This window comes from Exophiala mesophila (genome assembly GCF_000836275.1).
Source record: "Exophiala mesophila strain CBS 40295 unplaced genomic scaffold supercont1.3, whole genome shotgun sequence".
Lineage (NCBI taxonomy): Eukaryota > Fungi > Ascomycota > Eurotiomycetes > Chaetothyriales > Herpotrichiellaceae > Exophiala > Exophiala mesophila.
In genome coordinates, this window is record NW_015622506.1 from 2,835,734 (window position 1) to 2,856,489 (window position 20,756).

Sequence of the window (20,756 nt, forward strand, 5' to 3'; positions counted from 1 at the left end):
GAAGGACAGAGAAGTCTGTCAGGAGCTAGGACTCAAGACTCAACTCTCAAGACCCTGCATGGAACAAGTGCATGAGGTTCCAAAGGTTCCAGAATACTAGATACTTACAGCTCGTGGTACGTGCTACGGGCTTCGTGCTTCGTGCTACTATACGAAAAGGAGTGTCTATGGTGTCCATCATGCATTCAGTACTCTACGCAGGGTCTTTTAGGTTCTATACATGCCCTATGGTCCAACCATATGAACTTGAACTTACGGAGTAGGCATGCATTGGCGTTCCCCTTTTCGAGTTGTGGATACAACGTTAACCATAACAATCGCAACAACAATAATAGCGATGACGTTTTGATTTCAACCACTATAAGAAAAGACCGTTTTTCAGGAACAGGTCTATGATTCGCTAGGCTCTACTTTCAGCTTCAGGAACCAGGTTCGAGAAAAGGCTTGGTTCATGCATGTATAGGATCTGACATTACGGAGTAGTGTTAATGGTATGTTGACAGTGGATTTCTCCGTGGAGTATATGCATATTCAAGGGATGGATAGGTCGTTGAGGTTAATGCATAGGTATATCCCGTAGTATAAGTATGGCACGGCTGGTTCTCGGAGATGTTGCGAATAAGATAGTACTAGTACTAGGTACCTATGGATTGTACTGCATGCCTTTATGCAGGGCAAAAAAGATACATTCGGATATTAACCGCGCGGTTTGAAAGTTGCAAACATTCAATCTGCTCATCTCATCTACTGGTCAACGACTCATACTCACGAAAGGAGTATACTTCCTCAGTATACTAGGTACTCATGTGCATATCCTCGAGTAATCATTTGTTCGCACAAGATCACCAGAGTTTCTGAACCGGAATCAAGAAGAAGTTTATTACACTTTAGTCAGAAGAGGATGACAACAAGGTTCGACGAGTACACGTACTCCGTACACTGCGCAAAGGTTCATTTCCTACAGACAGACACAGACACAACCACAATCACGTTCCCAAATTGATCACGTGGCTAAGTAGTCGAATAACGTGATATGATCAACTGACAGCGCGACCAGGGGCCTTCCTGTTGACGAAACAAAGTTCGAATGGCCAGAACAAAGTATACGAACATGGGATGGAAGCCTGGCATAGCGTGCCTAGGCAAGCAAAGCATGGTGGGTGGCATGCGAGGACAAAAAAGACAAATTCATTGAAGTGGCGTCTGACATTGAGTCAAGAAAAGACAAAAGGTCAGTCTCGGACTCTTCGGACCATATCCTAGCAAATCGTTGTCTTGCGGCACAGGCGGCACGGATGGAAAAAAAGGTGGCACGCACAGACACACAGATATACATTTCTTCTGCTTCAAGGCTAGCTCGGCAGGCTTGAGGTTAATACCTAGTACCCACCTACGGAGGAGGCACAGGGGGAGGACGATTACGAGTTACAGCTCGACAGGCTACGCCGAAGAGGGGAGTTGGGGGAGGGAGGGATACGAGTACCTGGGGCAAATAGCAGCCTAATAGGCAGTACCTACTCTAGGTATCTTACCTAATACTTAGACAGTTAGGCGTGATCAGATATTATTGACTTTAGCTAGGCACCTACCTGGTAGGCTAGGTACCTAGGTATGTACGTGTTTACCCCTCTCGGCCCTCTGTGCCCCTCGTAGCCCGTAACCGCAACCCGCAGGCCGTGTCTCTTCCCCTCTTCAACTGCCCAATCGCTGCCAATCGCTGCCAATCGCTGATTTGCACCATCCACACAATCCGCACAGCCACAGATTCACACCCAACCATCACCACTGGAGACGTGGCCACGAAGGTTTGGAAATCTTCTCCGGCGTCGATTCAGGCGTTACAATCGCTGACTTTGGATGAAACTAGTTCATGCTCCATACCCAAGATTGATTTTCAACCCTCCTAAAGAAAAAGCACGAGGATTGTGCGTAAAGCACGGAATATGTGTAGTCATATGTCATATCATTGCACGGGCATTTATGAATTGTTAAGACATTCTTGATGCTGCATGTAAGCATCAGGGTTTCATAACCACATGTGGCCTAAGCATCTGGTAACCGTTGATTGCAGTATTGGTCCACGCACCCGCGGTACCATTTTCCTTGCCCATTGGCCGGTGCACCTACACCTGACCTCCAGGACCTCCTCACCGGAGGTTTGACCCGGCGTCCCAGAATGATCGACAGTGCTAGGGCCAGTAGTAGAATTGCTATGATCAATTCCATGTCGTCCTCAGCTCTTCTCTTTTCGACAATCAGCCGACCACATTTGCTCATCGGCCGCACTGCACCATTGTCCAAGTCAACCACACTCTTAGGATAATTGTCGTTTGTAGAGTCCGAGCTCAATAATTTGCCCGCCACACAACCTCATTCAAACGAAGTGCCTTCTGTGTTCGCCAGCGTACGGAAATGTCTGTGCGACATGTGCTGCAATCAATGGTATTGATTGGACCGAGTAAGTCTGAGCATACGGATGTGAAAGCCGCTGGTGACAGAGGCAAGGTATACTCTTTTGTCATATGGTACAGAGTAAAGGGGTTTGTTGTTTGGAACCCATTTGACGATAGCGTGCGCTGTTCCTCGCTGTAAAATCAAGTGTGGACACCTGTCCGTGCATATTGCATAATTTGTGGTGGCCATAGAAAATCTGTCCTGAGCAGTAAGAGCGGATCAAGGGCTGTGATCCATTGGGGTATGAACTTCGAAATCGGCAGACCGATCAAAATCTGGAAGGGGCGGGTGCAGCATCTGTCCCTGTGAGGCGCTGGCAAAAAAGTTGTCCTGCATCATGGGTAGATCGGTAAAATTCATTTGCGGATAATTGAGGTAATTGGGAGGGGCGAGGTCGACGCGCTGGTTCTGGAAAAAGTCGTTACCGAGCTGACTGAGATGGGCCTGCACTCCTTCGGGGGACTTGCAACCTTCGCAGTTGGCATGAGCTAGGAGGATAGCATTCATCTGCTGGATTTCATCCTTCATTCGCATCACTTGATCCTTCAGATAGGCATTTTCCACCGCTTTCTCGTGAGAATCGCGTTGCAGTAACTCTGTCTTCTCCTTCTTGTTGACTCGACACTTTGCCGCTGCCAGTCTGTTCTTCTCCAGTGATTGTTTCCTTTTCGAATCGTCCTGGTGATCGTCTTGCTCCGAGGCTAGTGATGCTTTGCGGGTTGACTTTCTCTTACGGCCAGGCTTGGACGCCGTTTTAGATTGCACATTGATATCCTTGGCTTGTGTCTTGGTCTTTTTCCGTTCCGTGGTGCCTGTAGTCGTCTTGGGCGAAAGTGCTTTTTCAGTGTCTTTGGAGCTCACGGCTGAGCTGGAACGCGGTGGTGTAATCTGACCAAACCGTGACAAGGCAGTCTCTGAAGTGGGTATCTGGCTTGAGTTCAAAAACTGGTCGAATTCGAAACTATCCAAGTTGACGTGGGGCTCTGTCGTCTCTGCGATATCGTCGCGATTAAACTCTGGCCAGTTGGACATGGTAGGATCATGAGGGGGGCTACAAGGCTGGTATGGCGCCATGACCGCGGCCTTCATGTCTGGGGGGTCAAAACCAAAGTCGTCATCCTGTGTGGGTCCATAGTTTGTAGGGAACTGATAGTCTCGAATTGTATACCCGTCGAGGTCGCTGACACTGGGTATGCCCGATGATGGGCCAGACCGCGAAGTGAATGTGGTCATTGTGGAAGAATATGATAATTTTGTCCGGAGGTAAAGTGGCAAGGGTGACACCAACGTCTGTAGCGTGTGATTATCAAGTCACAAAGGGCGGATGGTGCCCAACGGTGACAAGTGAGGGGTATCTGAACGTGGTCGTCTTTCTGGACAATACTACTGGTATGGTCCACGGTGAGGACAATTGCAAAGAAACAGAGTCGAGGTTGTAAAAAAGGTACTAGGATCTAGTAGAAGAGGAAGCGTGGTCAGGAGGGAGGGAATCAGCAGATATGCTTCACTAGGTCGATCGTAGATCTAGAGTGGCCAAAACGGCCTAGGTGACCTTGTCAAGTCGAGAGACTGAAAAGGTAAAGCTAGACAAGCGGGGGCAATGGATATTGCTAGAAGGTTCAAAGCATGGAACAAGAAGTCAAGAAGTCGGTCACAGTAGTGGCACGCATGGACCGGAGTAATTGACTCAAACAGCAGGCTTTTGGATTGGCTGGTGGCTGCGACAAAAGTCAGGAAACTGGGCGAGGGCCTGAAGCAGAGACGCATGGAAGCAGGATGGAGGAAGCAGGATGAAATGTTCAATGGCCCACCCAAGGAAGGAGGCATGGTGGCATGGTGGCATGGGGAAGGCACGGAAATGCATGCAAAAGCAGTAATGCAATCGCGACCGGGGACGCGCTTTGCTACGTTGGGGGAAGCTTGAGAAACTTGGGAAGGAACAGAGTTCCTGAGTAGACGCCGCAAGTGCAAAGTGCAAGTGCAACCCATGCCCATGCCCATGCACCCGCCTGAGGAGTACTGCCGTTTGTTGCGGGGCAGGCTCGAGCCCAACACAAGAATGAGATGTTGCATGTTTGAGGACAATAATGACGGAATTGTTTACCAGTCCACTGTGCTAGAGTGCCACAGTGCCAGGTTCCTGGCCTTGGGTGTGAGACCCATTCGATCGCCAAAGCCGGTGCCCACAAGCTTAGACTCGATGGTTCTCGATGGTTGGAATAATAGGTGAGAATTGAGGCCCGGCGCTTCGTGAGTGGGGGACCTGGAGACGTTGGCATCCAGGAAGATGGCAGCGGCATCTTGCGGCAGGCAGCGATCAGAAAAGCTACATGCCTTTCAACTCGTTTGTAGTGGGAACAACATGTCACTCGTCTCACATTGACTTGAGTTTCGGATCGAGCTGATGGACGGCACATCGTGCTTTCAACTAGCGTTCACCATCGTAGACCCGCCTCGTCATCGGCGATCCTGTGGCCGATCCTCCCCTCTCCAGTATGCAATTCTTCAAAGTCCCATGAGCCTGCGCCACATCGGGTCCCTCAGGCCGTCGAATCAGCAATCTTCAGCCCACCTCACGGATCAGGCCTCCGAAGAAGCACTCTCTCGTGGTATCAATCTGGGCCTTCATCATTCCTGGCCCCATGCCATTGCCACCATTGCTTTCGGCCAGAGCCTTGAGCCTCCACATTCTTATCTGGCGTCCACCTAATGCCCTGCTTTGAATTCAAGTATATAACACGGACCCTGAGGCTCTAGGAGGAGACCATGGTGTTGCTTGTCACATTCTGTGTGCCCGGGAGAAATCTTTCGAGTGGACCAAGTCTGAAATTGGCCACAAAACAAACTCCACCGAGTCGAAAGACAGCTTGCCCGGATGAATATACATAAAAACTACTTCTCGGCGAAACAAAATCTACAAGCACATTTGAGACTTTGGAGGAGTAGACAGGTCACCTGATGTCCACGATGTCATTGTGCATGGATTGCTCGGTTGCCACTTGGATGTCATATCCGAGGAAAATCTACCAAAACTCCACCGCGTCATCCTTGACGCTATCATCTTCATCCAAATCCGGTTTCTTCATCCTCCATCACTGACTGCTTCGGGTTTAGCACCATTGTCCCTTGAGTACTTCCTTCGAGATCGACAGGTCGCTCCACCCCACATCTACAAAATGAGTGCAGCCAGACCCAAAAGACCAGCGCCAAATCCAGACAAAGTCAACATGCTGCCATCCGCGCGACCAGCTCCATTTCCGCTTGAGGTTGTGGCAGCTGCGTCCGCGCCAGTCGCGGATCCTGTCGAAGAACTCGTTGCTGAGGTTGTGCCGGTTGTGCCGGTGGTGGCCGTTGTGCCAGAGCCACTGCTGCTGGCGGTGGTGCCAGTCTGCGAAGCAGTCGATGTAGTGGCACCAGCGCCAGTCTCGGCAGGACCCTCCAAATCACTGACCAAGGTGACGGGAATGAAGACGACGTCAGTGCCAGTCAGGCTGGTGGAGGTGGATGTGGTAATGAGCGAAGTGTCGGTGGTCGCATCGCTCGCAGTCAAATCATTCACGTCGGCGTCAATCAGGTAAGCAGGACCGATGTAAGTCTCGGCGCAGACTGCGGACGTAGTGCCATCCAAGCTACACTCGAGGATGGCGGTGATTCCCTCGAATGACTCCTCGGCATGGAATGTCGAGGGTCCCACAGTCACCGTGATGGGCTCATCGAAGCCACAGTCGAGATCGGAACTGGAACCGCTCGTGTCTGTTGGGCAGGTCACAGCCAGAGTGGTTTGGGAGGCATCCTGAACAGCATCACAAATTAGTTTAATCAGCCTACAGCAGAGAACCAGAGGTTGAGCGAGAGCTTACCGAGGTGATGACGGAGCCGATGAAGGTCTGACCGTCGGCACCAGGGAAGAAGACGTCCACAACACCGGATGACTGGGCGACGACAACACTGGCGAGTGTCGCGACGAGCATGAGGTTCTTCATGATTGCCATTTCGAGATACTGTCGATGGAGAAGTGCAACAAGAAGTGTAGGAAAAAGATGATGAAAGAGAGTGACGAAGGTTGTTGAAATGAATGTGGTATTGACACGATTGAGTTGACAGGTCTCAGCTCGAACGAGAAGATGAGAAGAAATGATCAAAGTATAGAAAGGCTCTTTTGCATCGAAACTCACCTTGCCATCTGGGCGTACCTGGGTGTGAAATTACGTTTGGGCGATCCGAACAAGTGGCCCAGTGCGGCGCACTAGAGACAATCTCGAACCCCCTTTGTTGGAGGTTTGGGCGGCACTTGGCAAACTCCTTCAGCCCAATCTGTCTTTCGGGGGGCCATTTTGAGAGCCAGGCATGGCAGACAAGGGAAGAAAGGAGCTCGGACGGCGCCACCGTGATTGGTTTGAACCAATAGAGGCTTCTCCAAACAGCAACTTTGGGGCACCCCTCGCCCGAGGAGCCTCCTTCAGGCCCCGTCTTGGCCGTCAGGATCGAAATCAAGACCCGAAGACTACGCACGCGTGGCACGCTAAGCACTCGCACCAGCGAGATTGGAGATGAAGCTGAATCCTGACCACAATAATAGTAATTAACTGCAAGAAACCGATGCGATGAAAACAGCTAAGGTAGTCCACGCTGGTGATTGTCGTATATCATTACCAATGCAGTCGTTTGTCACAAGTCCGTTGCCAGGTACAGTGGTAGTAAAATAGTGGTCGTACGAGTGTAATCTTACATTTTGTCAATGGCCGACCATCCACAGTGCCACCTCAAGCCCATCACACCATGCCCATGGAATCCGATTGACCGATTGACAGACAGAGATTTATCAGACAAAACAAACGCTCAAGCAATTATTACCTAGACAAGAAATACCTGTATGTTGGTCATGTATCTTGTATAATCTTCTCTTTTACCCCAAGATCTGTCAATCAGATCATTGACAGCCGCGCAGAGACAGTAACGGGCCGCGCTTGGGGACAGGTAGACAGACGCACGGGAGTCTCGACACAACAAACACTACGGAGTACAGTCTAGACAACAACACAGATATGGAATCCATTGTCTTGATTCTCATACTTGAATCTGTCTTGTCAAGTGCTCCGTAGATAAGTAGGTAAGCACTTGGGTGTGAGCTCTTTCCTTTCCTTGCCTTGCCTCGTGGTTTGGTTTGGTTTGGTTTCGCTTCGGCCTTGTTAGTCAACGCGCCTCCTTCGAACGCGCCACCACCATAGCGTAACCTGTACCTGCCTTAGCCTGTGGAGTACGTGGCAGCCAAGCCAAGCTTCCAAATGTTTCGAATCTGTATGGAGTATGTGTATGGAGTACGGAGTAGATGATGCTCCGTATGGGCACTACAACACATACAGTATCCAACTGCGCTGTACTCCGTATTGTCGATAGGTACCTGAGGTATCTATCCACCTACCATAGGACCTATCGATTAACAACCTAGTTAATCGTGCTTACCTACATCCCCACGTATAGGGAAATCTTAATATTAATGTTACCTTCGTTCCTTCGGTCTGGTAGCTCGAACGCCCCTCATCAGCCTCAGGTCTCACGCCTCCTTACGCCTCCACGGCTCCTACGCTTTTCCAAGCCCTAAACCATGCACACGGCGTCCAAGCGTGCATCAATAATTCATTCTCTCGTGCATGGACCTTCCTTGACCTTGTAAGGACTGCAGTTTCCTGCGGGGCTGATTTTCAATAATCGGTTTCAACTTTCAACTTGCACGTTCCGTGTGACTGGCGTGACTGGGTAAGGAAGGCATCAGGGTTGGGAGGGCTTGAGTTTGCTTTGTAGTGCTGTGTATAGTATTTTGTTGAATTGTTAAAAGTGTTTCATCCCCATATAGACCTCGAATCAACGGCACTCAAGTTGCATGTTTCAAAAGGCCTTCTCTGAAGGAACTTGCTAGTCAAAGTATATTATCTACATGATTGATACCTTGGGTACTTTTGTAGGTAGTTCACCAAGAATCTGGCTGTACACCTAGTTTAGTATGTACGGAGTAATGTGATGCGATGCGACACACTATCTGTCGTGCTAAGTAGCATTTGCCGAGCCACTGGCCTCGTGCCGATTTCCGAACGATGAACCTGAAAGCCAATACCCAAAACACGGTACTGGGAGTATAATCTGTACTACCTACATACTGGAAGTAAAGGTAATTACCAAAGGACATAGTACGAAAACTGAGGCGAGCTGGGCTAGAATAAATATCACTACTCGTCGTCATCATCCGCATCAGCATAGTTGACCATCTGTTTCTTAGCGAGGCGACCACTTGAAGCACGTGACGCGAGTGGTCGTTTCCCTGGTCTCTTTGTCGTAGGCTTTTCCATCGGTTCAGCGTCAGTAAGATCAGGCATAGACAGATCTTCATCTTCGTCATCCTGGTCTTCTTCTTCTCCCATCTCTGCGTCGCTGCTGGCGCTTGGAGTCAAGACAGCACTCTTTCTTCCCTTTGACTTGGGAGCCCGTGCGGGCTTGCGTTTGGGTCCTCCGTCCTTGGCCACTTGATATACTGATTTGGTCGCCGCCATATCAAGTGCTGATTTATTCTGGATTTGTGCAGGACTCGCCTGTGATGACGCTCCGAGGGAGACGTCGGTCTCGTTGTTTGCGGCTTCTTGTCTTGCTTGCCATTCGGCCTTTTCTGCTCGCTTTGCCGCCGCACGCTCAGCCGTGCTTTTGGCTTTCATCGGATCGCGTGGCTTGACTTCTCGTTTCTTGGGGCGAAGCCATTCTTCCATGCCTGGTGGCCAATATACCCGGCCCTCTGGACCTCCCATCGCGACTTCGTCGTCTGGGATAATTGGTGGTGGTTGGGGTTCGTCCTCTTCGACTTTGATTTCGTCCTCAGCATCTGTACTCTTGTTTTTCTTCTTGGACGCAGCCTTCTTGGTTTTCGCCGGTGGTTTCCAGGGTTTGTTCTCGTCGTTGCGAATATGGGGTAGGATGTCACTGAAGGTATTGAACCCAGGGAGCTTAAAAGTCCGCATGAGCTCGAAGACAGCTTGTTCCTTGTCTTTGGCCTCGATCATGAGATCCATGTCCGGTGCACATGGCGGGAGAGTGGCAACCCGAGGATTGTGTTTCCTGCGCTGACGACCGGTGATTGCGGATGGCGTTGGCTCGGAGTAATGCATTTTTTGTGTGATTCTTTTCCGGTCCCAGGTCGCCTTGATTCGGGGGAAAAGCTCCATGATGTCAAGAGTGCCCTCGCGTATGTTGTCTTGGTCAAATATAATGTTGTGATGGTGAAAGTCCAGGACGAGAGGAATGTTCAAGTCCTCACAGACGGGTAGCAGATCGTGCACACTGTAGCATACGTCGTCGTTTTCGAGAACGAGTCGGTTCTTGACACCTTGAGGTAAAGCGAGATAGTTTTCCTTGAACCTCGCAATGGTGGCACTCTTGTCACCAAACACGCCGCCCATATGCAATATCATCACGGCGTCACGATCTTGCTGCTCCGGGAGCTTGAGAAGGTCCAGCAACTCGCAATGATACTCCAGGTCGCGGATGGATGCCGTAATCACCTCCTTGCGTGGAGAGCCCAGCTGTGTAAACTGTCCGGGGTGGGTGGTTAGACGATGGCCTAATTCACCGGCGACTCGTCCGGCCTCTTTCAATACTTCAGAGGCAAATGGTGCAAGTTTGTACCCGTAAACATCATGAGAGGCAAAGGGGAACATCTCGGAAGACAACCGGAGAAACTTGATGCCATATCTATCGTTCCAACGCAGCATCTTGACAATGTCACGGGCATTGGCCACGCCGAGGGCTTCGACGTATGCTTGCCCACGTGCCACATCTGCCGGCTGAGTTTTGTCAGGGCGATTCTTGGTTGCATGCTCTGGCAGAGAGGGATCTGTTAAAGGATGACGATGCTCTAGGATAGAAGCGATCCGGCAGGTACGTGAGGAAAAGACTGGAGGGTTAGCAGTGCGAAGGTAGGTGTTCAGGCAGGCATAGCCTAAGCGGCCTTTCCAAGGGAGAGGCAAATATGCACTGTTGACGGGGGGAGGCCGTGACAAGGCTTCTTTGAGCTCTTCAGGATTCGCCTCCTCACCGTCGCCGCCATCACCTGCCTCCGGGTCTTCTCTGTCAAGCCCGTCATTGTTGGGGAGTTGTGGCTTTGGCGACAGGCTCTTTCGTGGTTTCATCTTCACATCTTCCACGGGAACATTCTCGTCCTCCTTCACTCGTCCCTTCACGGGGTCAACAGGATTGGACTTTCTACCTCGCTTCCCTCCACGAGGCCTTTGCAGTTCGAGTTGCTCAGCGTCCGGCGAGGCTCGAAGAGCACTTCTTCCGTCCTCGATCTTTTCATTTGTGTTGGGATTGGTGTCGACATTGGTTGGAATTAGGTGAGAAGCTCGTCGAGAGCTGGTACGTCGAGATGTCGTGGAAGGAGATATGGCAGCGTTCAATGAGGCGAGGCTGGATGACACTCCCTGCAGTACCTGTGCGGCACCTGCAGCGGCATTGACCTCAGGCCTTTTGCGCTTGGCCATCTGGAAGGAATAATATCGGGTGAGGTTGCGGCGTAGCCTCGACTGTATCTCATGTACCTTGCAGAGATCAAGATTGGGTGGAAGGGTAAGGGATCGAGCATTCAAGGCAGTTTTAGACAATGCTCTGTCGACGGATTGCAAAAAAGAAAGACTGATCATTCGAGGGATTCAAATTGTTTCTGCAGCTAGTAGCATGATAACTTCTGACAAGCAAATCGAAAACAAAGATCCATTATACTTGGAAATTTCACAGATCCTGTCACCATAAAACTTTCTGTCGATGACCTACTGTGTATGCTGGATATGCTTCTCATAATACGTCATGGACTTTTTGTGATGCCAAGAACAGTCTCTGTGCACGCGACGGGACGCGTCGATCGAGCGCCTGACGGTTGACATTCCAATGAGTGATGAGGGAAAATCCAGAAACTAGATGACTTTGACACGAGTTCTTCAAACTCGTCTGGTCTGGCAGAACAGAGTTTCTTCCTGCTACTGTGAATTTAAGGGGAGGAGGAACATAATGTGTTATGTGTTGGGACTTTAATGGGAATCTTAAGAAATCACGAGAGGCGAACTTGAAAAATGGAGGAGTTGCATGCGTGGTCTCTAATGTTATCTCTACTTCGATCATCCGGTGGGCACTAGATGCTCTATGTGCAATTTGCAGGTAAAGCAGGAAAGAGCCATGGCATTCTGACATGGCATTTGTGGAAGGCACTTCGAGATAATTCCAAGACGCACATCACAAAAGCAAAATGCAGGTTACATGAATACAACAGAATCAGCTCATTCAGCCAGTAATTGCGCAAGTAAGTAAATTCTATTACTACCTTGTGCAAAACTGGTACCCTGATTTGCTCGCTGGATGTGCCCATGTTGTCTCTGTGTAGATCCATTTACAACTAACCACCCCCTCGCCCCTCCGCCAAGTTTCGCGTCACCTTGGTCGAGCTGGTGACGCCCGTGACAGACACAATTTAGCCACAACGGGGATTTCAGGTTGAGAAATCGACGAGAGATTCATGATGGCCGAAGAGACCATGGTAGGTAGGCATATCTTGTAGAAAAACGAAGACAACCCATTCTCCTCGACTAGAGTGGAGAACTTGTAGATAGCGTGTTGTCCTGACTCGATGGAGACAAAACTAAACCTCCTCCATTGTCTCCAGATACCGAGTTCCGTTCTTTACCAATATTACTAACATTCATGCCATTGGTACAGTGTGCTATAGTCATCAGCGGGGAGAGGTTCCGCGGAACTTCGAGCGGGCTTTGCCAATACGCCGCATGCGGCGTTCGCGCGCATCACTGACGGTTATAGGAGACAAAATTTCTCCATAACAAAAGCAGAGATCATATCATGGCAGACAGCCAGAACTGGGCCATCTCTACCTTACTCCTCCCTGCCCCGCCACGTCCTGTCTCATCTTGCACCATCCGTCATGTCGGACTACTGACGCAACGTCTTCCGAGGACAGTATCATTTCAAATCACATCCTTATAAATATCAGTTAGAAGCTCGTTCCAACGAAGAATAACACTCTTCGATACACTCACTCTCAGACATCCATTCAACGCCCGCCATCAGAGCCAACCACCAAAATCCTGCCAATACAAATCATCTCTCGAGGGTTTCTTCAACCAAACGACACTTGTAGACATGACAATCAAGCAGTTTGAGACAGAAGGCCACCCAGGCAATGGAATGTTCAAATCCCTCACAGAAACGTGGCACACCAAACCGTATCCGAAAATTTCTCCGTCGCGACCAGAACTAAGTGCCCATGGCAAAGTTGTCTTCATCACGGGTGGCGGCAGCGGGATTGGGAAATCCACGGCTCTTGCCTTTGCGGAAGCAGGAGCCATGGCCATTGCCATCTTTGGGCGACGAGTGAACAAGCTAGAGTCAGCGGCTCAAGAAATAAAAAAGGTCAATAGTGCCGTGACTACCATTCCCGTCTCGGTAGATCTGAGGGATCGAGCAGCGGTGGAAAAGGCCTTTGGGACGGCAGCTCAGCAAGCTGGTGGAACTGTTGACATCTACATCAACAACGCCGGCATTCTGCCAGACCTGGGGCCTGTCGCTGGGTATAAGGAGGATGAGTACCGGAGGACGCTCGAGTCCAACATGTTGGGCACATTCAACGCTGTGCAGAGCGTTTTGCCTCACCTCAGTCCCCAAGCCAAGGTCATCGAGGTCAGCTCGGGGATTGGCCATATCAGTCCTTTTCTGCCAGGGGTCTGGGCTTATGCGGCGACTCACGCGGCCAACACCAAGCTGTTTCAGTTTCTGCAAGCAGAGAACCCAGCGTTGCATGTTGTCTCAACCCAGCCAGGAGTCATCGACACCGAGATCAACGCCCATACAGAGTTTCGTGGCCAGGATGATAGTAAGTACGCCGCCACGCGTGATTCGTACATTGCGGTGCTCGACCTTGATCAACGTACACGTACTAACCTGCTGATTCTCTAGTCAATCTGCCGGCCCACTTCCATGTCTGGCTTGCGAGTCCTGAAGCCGAATTTCTCAAGGGAAAGTTCGTGTGGGTCAACTGGGATGTCGACGAGTTGATCGCAGGAGCTGAACAGATCCGACATCCGCTGGCGCTGCAGGTTCTGTTGAATGGAGTCCCCATGTAGTGCTGGTATTTCTAAACAACGATTCGTCTCACTTGACAGACCTAAAGCCAAAGTAAGCAACGGCAACAGAAATGTTATGGCATGATATGGTCTATTTTGAGGCACTTCGCGCCGTGGGTGCGATACAGAAGCCTAAATTAGTGACTCGGCACATATTCCCCGTCCCAAAACGAAGTGAACATTTGGCGCCGCATTTACCTTTTTTTCATACCTAACTTTGGCCGTTGTACACCCCATGAACAGTGTTGAGGCCTGAGGCTCCAGTTTTGACGAGATAGAAAGAAAGGCAATGCAGATGTGACATCAGACATGCACCGTCAGACCATGGACCCGCCAGGGTTTTTTCTGGTCCTCACAATTCATATATGACAGCTAATGCATCATGCGAGTCTAACCCCATGAATGCTGTTGAAGAAGGAAACGATGGAGCTAATGTTCACGAGTCAATTCGGACAAGGTTCGGCGGCCTATAATGGACTCTGTTCGTCTTCAGGAATGCTCCAAGCCATGACAGGGACTCCTGAGCTCCCTGAGGGTATTAACTTTGGCCTAGGAGCCATGATCGTGGAACGCGATTTTGGACACTTGAGGCAAGGCTCAATGTCGTGGGGCGGATATCCGAATCTGATCTGGTTTGCAAATCGATCTCGCGGAGCTGCAGGCTTACTCACAGTATAAGTAGTTCCGCCCGGAGACCAGGAATGCTCAAAATTAGCTCGTCTCTTTATGGAAGAGGTCTGGCAATTAAAAGCGAAGCGATAGATACGAACATCAAGGCAGCGAGCCGTGGAGTTGTCGGGAAGACCGTATGAGGCTGATAGATTAGATAGACTCGATAGTCTATACCTCATTTAAGTAGTTCTTCTATATTATATAGCAAAAAACTAAACTCAGTCGAATTCGACTTTCGAATGTCTTCCCGCTTACCTTGAAGCCATTTGATTAGGCATGACTTGTCGTCACCCGCAAAGTTAGAAGAGATGATACCACTTTTCGATGGGTTATTTGACTCGCCTGCTACGAATCTAACCACACCTACGGCCCGAGACGCAGCCTTTTGCACCGACTGCAATCAATCGATGTCAACCGAACGAGGGAAGAAGGATGGCCGGTGTATGCGAAAGGCGTGACTGAGTCACGTGACCAGGTTCGACAAATCTGTCGATATGTTGGTATGTTACCACATGAATATATCTGTACACCATGTTACGTTTCATCTGGTCTCGTCCCGGGTTTCTCTTCGACTCTCGGCTTTGGATTTAGCCAGAGGCTGTGGCAAACCTTTCTCTGTACCAGCCTAGCCAGAATTTCCGCTGGCAATGTTGGGGTGTTGAGGACCTTTGTGTCTGAGGTCGTGCCTCAACTGTTGCCAGCAGCCGCTGGAGCTGGTTTCATTCTTGGACCTGTTTTTGCGGGCTTCTTGAGTCATGCATCCAAACAGCTCGCTGAAGGCAGTATCTTTCACACGTATCCGTTTATGTTACCAAACCTTTATATCGGAACTTTTTTTCTGGTTGGGACATACCTTGCTTGGACGTTGTTGTCTGTGAGTTTACCTTGCCATTCGAAACTTATTGCATCACGAGATATTGACATTGAGTTAAGGATAACTTGTTTGGTACGAGTCGAACAAAGTACCAGCCACTACACGAACCTCCCACTGACGAGGATGATGAAGCAGACGAATATCCAATGCAGGACATGAGTAACAAAGAACAGGGACGAGTCAAGGATCAATCGAGGAGTCAGACCACCTTCGATGGACCGGAAAACCACGATGACATGTTGTTATCAGCTTCTGAAGGAAAGTCTTCTGGCCCGACAAGCTCTCGGGCGGCAATGGCAGCTGTTTGGCACTTGAGAGATGCATGGAAGAACTCTTTCCGTCATTTCGGCAATACCAGTGTCTGGTCCTTCGCACTGGCGACCTTGAACTCGTCGGGGTTTGACAGCCTCCTCCCCATCTTCCTCTACCACGGCCACCAGGACGACGCGGGGGCCACGATGTTGAGTTCAAAGCTTGATTGTTTCCAGGAAAGGTTAAAGCTGTACTGTAGATACATACCACCAGCATTCCACAAGTTAGCTTTGCCATGCACCAGGAGACCTGTTTCACGGCCCCTGCCAAAACTCTATCGATCCGTCAGCTTTAAAGACGCGATTGGATTGATATAAGGTGTAACCGATCGTGGTCTCTCTCACCTCAGATGTCGCCCGCGAGTCGAGCTCCGGACCCTGCACTCTCACATCACTGGCTGACCTGGACCCTGTGTGCCTGGATGTGTTACGCCATACATTGACAGATCAAGGTCAGGTGCTGTACGTGTGCATCGGGAGTGACTCTTCGCACACACAGCACGTGACTACCAAGGCGCTCACAATTCTAATGAGATACTAGCTTAGTCATCACTTCTAGACGTAGTCTAACAGCCATAGGGCCCGAGGGCCTAGAGTTTTAGGTATCCCCACGCCTATTCTCATGCCCGAAGGGCCGAGGCGGGCCCGCCTCGGCCTATCTATCTAGGCACCATAGGCACCATAGGAGCCCAAGTACCAACTCCTCATAGCGTGTTGGCCGTGGACAGAATCAAATCTTGGGCTTCCCAGATCTCGATGGAGTTGACGCTTGTAACTCGTCTAGAATCCGCCTACCTGGTTCCCATGCTTTGGCTCTGGTAAGCACGACGTTCAATCGGCCTGGCAAAGGCCGGAATTCGGGAGGAATGCTCTCCCATATCTTCCTGTCAATGATGACGCCGACCCCACTCGTCCCAGACACACCACAACCTAAGAATATCAACATCATATTCCCATTCACCTCTGACGGCAATTTGTGAATTGCCCCTCTATTCTACCCGGTGTCAATGTCTCTTGTCCCTCTCTGGAAATGACGAATGTGTTCTTAGAAGCTCGATGGAGAATGGTCTGTCTCGGTGACTCAACTCTACACTCCACCATCTTTAATTATTATTAAGCCAAACTCTTCCTACGTTCAAGACTTGCTTGGCTTGTTGCCGCGACTCACAATGCCTATTCTCGAGCGGATGCGGAGAAAGCTCCAACGTTCCAAGAGTGCCAATCATCCTTTGGAGGGTGGAGATGACAACGGCGACGATGATGTTGTTCTCGCCACGATTCCCCCATCATGGCCGCGCAATCCTCTGACCTTATCACCATCTGATGAACAGCTGGTGACAAAACTCGCATTTGCTGAGGACACCAACTTGAACCCTAATACCCCGCCGCTGGCAACACCATCAGTTAAAACCGGTTATTCGGAGAGGACGGTGTTAAACAATGTCGAGTCTGGAATTCTGTCCCTTCCGACTGAGATGCTCATGGCCTTGCTCCCATATCTCTGCCTTAGCGCCGAAGTCGCGTTGCGGCAGACCTGCTCGAGATTTCTGCATCTATACAGCACTCAGTCATTCCTTTTGACGGGGCAGGACCTTTTTGAGTTTCTTTGCGTCAGTCTTTCTTGTCCCACCCCAAGCACGACTCCTGCCATACCAGCGTTGACCCTTTTTTGAGTGTCCTTTCTAATCAGATCTATACAGATGACTGAACGCGATCAAGATCCACAAGAGTTGGACAAGCTCGTCTGTGGTAGTTGCCGCGAGCTCCATATTCGCTCTACCTTTCCATCTGCAGAGATCAGGCAAGCGCCAGATTTAAGAGATTGTCGACAAGTCTGGCTATGTGCACACCGATATCTAGGCTTTCAGAAGAGCATCAACGCAATCAAGGCCGGAGTAGAGGCACCATTTCGTGTGGAAACTTTGGAGCCATGCTCACGTTGCAGGAACTCGATCCGAAATCGGTCGGTAGCCGACAGGCCAGAAAAGGGTACATCGTCAACGGATTTGGAGCATCCCAAGGCCGAGTCGCTTTTGATTTCCAAAATTGGTATTTTGCAAGCCCCCTCTCCTTTGTACAATGTTCGGACAACCGGGGGCAGTGGCATGTACAAGGAAATCTTCCAGGTAAAGTCGGTATCGGCAGCCCTTCAGTCGATCGATTTCAGACTTTGTCCACATCTCAAACTCGGCGACCCTTATATACTAAGCAAGTTTTGCCGAGCATGTATCAACACTCAGCGCTTACCCCCAGGAGTCAAAGGGCCACCCTGTATTAATGAGAACAAAAGAGAGTTTGTCGAAGTCAGAAACGCTCCGAAATGCAAAGGTACATGCTACACACGGGGTTGCAAAACACAGTTTATGTTTCAGGCAAAAGAAAGTCTGTCTCCCGATGCCTCGGGCAGGCGACAGGTTTGGCTCATCATTGTCATTTATCGCTGGTTGGGACCCCTGTTGACTGCTGGCCGAAATTCTGCCTGGACCGACCATTCTGTCAACCATGTCGAACGCAAAGAGATGCGTGCAAAATGGGCAGCATGGGACAAGTCAACTCGCAGCGTTCGACAGTGCATGCCAAACTGGAGTATATGTCTTCTACATCCAGAAGATCCCAATTTGCGTTGACGTGTCAGGTGGAAATGATGAATGCTTAGAGCCATAATATGTTCAAAGCCGCGGGATGGATCCGCCTTACTCAGCGGCTGAGCACATGGTCGCCTGACCAACGCATATGATGTATATATATCCATATATATCAATCCGTGAACCGTGCACTTACATGGCTACTGGATCCTTGAAACGCTCACGCGTCCCTACAAGTCATTGATAATTATCAACTCTACATGCTATATTGTCTTGTGGCAGGGTGGGGTGTTTAGACAGGTTCCCTGTCTCTCGTCAAACGCAGCTTGACGACTTTCGCACAACATGAGTGTATCCAGCGCACTAGATGCCGCCGACAGAGCCCCGACTTTTCGGCTGCCACGATGATCATACCCTTTGTGAGCTACTGACACAGGTTCCATTATATTTGGCCTGGGCGCGTTGGATGAACATGTACGCTGGCAGAGGTTTTGAGTAATCGATGATGACGGTGCCACGAAGTGACTGGACGGGCAGTACAAGTGGGCCTTCAGCTCGAACAAAGGTTGACGAATCTATAATAATGAATGAATGGCCCTGGAAAAGAAAAGACTGGCTCACAAGAGATTTGCCGTGGGTTTATGTACCGTTGTGAAACAGCCTGACATCTGTGGCCTAGTCTACAAAGGTTCTCAGGTTTCCCAACAGCAAAGCAGCGGCGTGCATCTCACTGAGCCTACAGCTTGTGATTGCTCTGGGAGCCTGTCTGCCTAAAGGATATCAGATCATGGAATACAGCCTCGCATCAACGACCTGGCCACGATGATCAATTCTTGGTCTCACCCAAGGCTTCATGATGCAGATGTGGAGAGAAACCAAGCTTCTCTGGACCAAATATTAGCGCATTCATCACCCGGGCAAACAACCTTACGGGGAGTTTCCAGGCTCTGGAAGCTCGGACGGAAGTGCCTTGTGGAGGCTGAAGCAAGTCATTGGTCTGTCCAAGCTTGAGACAGAAATTCCCCGACTGGAGACACCGTTGCGTTCCACTTGGCGCACGTGCCAATATCAGATCCTCTCCAGCTCTCAAAAGCCACTTTGAACTTTGTATCCATACCAACAAGTGGACGAGCGTCGAGAACACCCACCACTACCAAGTTTTCGAAAGGAGCGTTACTCTGCGTGGCTGTTGACGTACCACTGTTGAGCGAAGAGCATTCAAAAATGAGAATTCTGCGCTCAGGAACGAGATGGGCTCAATTCATCTACTTGCACCTTTCAGAGTATCTCGAGCCTCTGTTCGAGCAATCTACTTTACAACTATTGTCTACAGGTTTATCCTGGCCATCTATTCATCATCTTCATTCCCCCCCGTCTCCTCTCTCCCAAAAAGCTTCACCCTCTGCGCCGAGAGCAAAGAACTGCTCTATCCAATTTTCCAGCAGCATCCTAAACCTACCTCTGAACCCTTTCTCAAACTCCCATACTGTTACGCCTCTCCCCTTCACTTGACTAATTCCCCGATATGTTTGATATTTTAACCCCAGCTCTGTTATTCACATCACTATTGACATGGCTTCCCATCTGCACTCAAGCCCATATGCAGATGAGCTCGCCTTACCCTATTCGAAGTCCTCTTGATCCTGATCTTCCATGGTACGAGAAAGATTATGATATGACCTCCCCTTTGTTTAGCGATGGCTCCAACTTTGCGTGCAAACACTACCAGCTGGACGATGATTCTTATGGCATCAAAGCGACATATGTCGCAGGTGGCACATATCAGATGTCCGTGGCAGGAACCGCATCTCACATGGGGGGATCTTGTCAGCTATCTCTCTCGTACGACAACGGACACAGTTTCAAAGTCATCAAGTCCATTATCGGAGGCTGTCCTCTGTCTAACTCATATAGCTTCACCATCCCCAGTAATGCTCCCTCCTCGGAAACGGTTCTATTCTCCTGGTCCTGGTTCAACATCGTTGGTAACAGGGAGATGTATCAAAATTGCGCTCGCGTCAAGGTCATCAACAACCCGAGCCAGAGATACAAGCGCGACATGAGCTGGAAGCGACAATATTCTCCTCTCACCCAACTACCCGACATGTTTGTGTGCAATGTGGGCAACGGATGTACCACCATTGAACAACGAGAAGTCGTATTCCCAGATCCTGGAGACGATGTATCGTATGGCACCGATTCGATCACCCCAGATCCCGGCCCAGGCTTCGTCATCGATGATTCAGGAGCAAGCAGTAGCACCACCGACGGCAGTACTACAAGTGTCCCTTCGGTGACGAGCGAAGTTGTCGACCCAAGCACAACTACAAGTATCGTGACAATTACCACGTCTCCTGTAGCTGAGCCCACGTCGACTACTCTGAGCGAGTCAATCTCAACAACACTGCCGGATTTGGAGCCCACATCGACCTCAAGCGAGTCGCTTTCTACTACACTACCAGATCTGGACCCCACTTCCACCTCAAGCGAGTCGCTTTCTACTACACTGCCGGATCTGGAGCCCACCACCACCTCAAGTGAGTCGCTTTCTACTACACTGCCGGATTTGGAGCCCACATCGACCTCAAGCGAGTCGCTTTCTACTACACCACCAGATCTGGACCCCACCACCACCTCAAGCGAGTCGCTTTCGACTACACTGCCGGATCTGGAGCCCACCACCACCTCAAGCGAG

The 20,756-nt window shown here is 50.1% G+C and overlaps 4 protein-coding genes across 4 annotated transcripts; 2 read left to right on the plus strand and 2 right to left on the minus strand.

The window, feature by feature from the left end:
* Positions 1-1,942: 1,942 nt before the first annotated feature.
* Positions 1,943-3,917, minus strand: PV10_04606 (uncharacterized protein). Its single transcript, XM_016369179.1, has one exon. It carries the CDS (start codon positions 3,685-3,687, stop codon positions 2,674-2,676), a length of 1,014 nt encoding a protein of 337 aa, XP_016224967.1. The 5' UTR covers positions 3,688-3,917; the 3' UTR covers positions 1,943-2,673.
* A 1,308-nt stretch (positions 3,918-5,225) lies between these two features.
* Positions 5,226-6,640, minus strand: PV10_04607 (uncharacterized protein). Its single transcript, XM_016369180.1, has 2 exons — positions 6,315-6,640; positions 5,226-6,247 (listed from the first exon to the last, which is right to left on the minus strand). The coding sequence occupies exons 1-2, from the start codon at positions 6,444-6,446 to the stop codon at positions 5,624-5,626; spliced, it is 756 nt and encodes a 251-aa protein (XP_016224968.1). The 5' UTR covers positions 6,447-6,640; the 3' UTR covers positions 5,226-5,623.
* Positions 6,641-16,558: 9,918 nt separating this feature from the next.
* Positions 16,559-18,237, plus strand: PV10_04608 (uncharacterized protein). Its single transcript, XM_016369181.1, has 2 exons — positions 16,559-17,086; positions 17,177-18,237. Exons 1-2 carry the CDS (start codon positions 16,646-16,648, stop codon positions 18,101-18,103), a joined length of 1,368 nt encoding a protein of 455 aa, XP_016224969.1. The 5' UTR covers positions 16,559-16,645; the 3' UTR covers positions 18,104-18,237.
* A 1,349-nt stretch (positions 18,238-19,586) lies between these two features.
* PV10_04609 (uncharacterized protein) lies at positions 19,587-20,602 on the plus strand (the record flags this gene model as incomplete). Its single annotated transcript, XM_016369182.1, has 2 exons — positions 19,587-20,391; positions 20,427-20,602. 2 exons carry the CDS (start codon positions 19,587-19,589, stop codon positions 20,600-20,602), a joined length of 981 nt encoding a protein of 326 aa, XP_016224970.1.
* Positions 20,603-20,756: the final 154 nt, after the last annotated feature.

What these genes read in the sequence shown, in the direction of transcription:
- PV10_04608 (XM_016369181.1), top strand. Translation starts at nt 16,646, where the DNA reads ATGCCTATTCTCGAGCGGATGCGGAGAAAGCTCCAACGTTCCAAGAGT. An exon ending in ACCTTTTTGAGTTTCTTTGC is followed by an intron (nt 17,087 to 17,176) that starts GTCAGTCTTTCT and finishes AGATCTATACAG; the next exon opens with ATGACTGAACGCGATCAAGA.
- PV10_04606 (XM_016369179.1), bottom strand. Translation starts at nt 3,687, where the DNA reads ATGACCACATTCACTTCGCGGTCTGGCCCATCATCGGGCATACCCAGT.
- PV10_04607 (XM_016369180.1), bottom strand. Translation starts at nt 6,446, where the DNA reads ATGGCAATCATGAAGAACCTCATGCTCGTCGCGACACTCGCCAGTGTT. An exon ending in TCGGCTCCGTCATCACCTCG is followed by an intron (nt 6,248 to 6,314) that starts GTAAGCTCTCGC and finishes GATGCTGTTCAG; the next exon opens with GATGCCTCCCAAACCACTCT.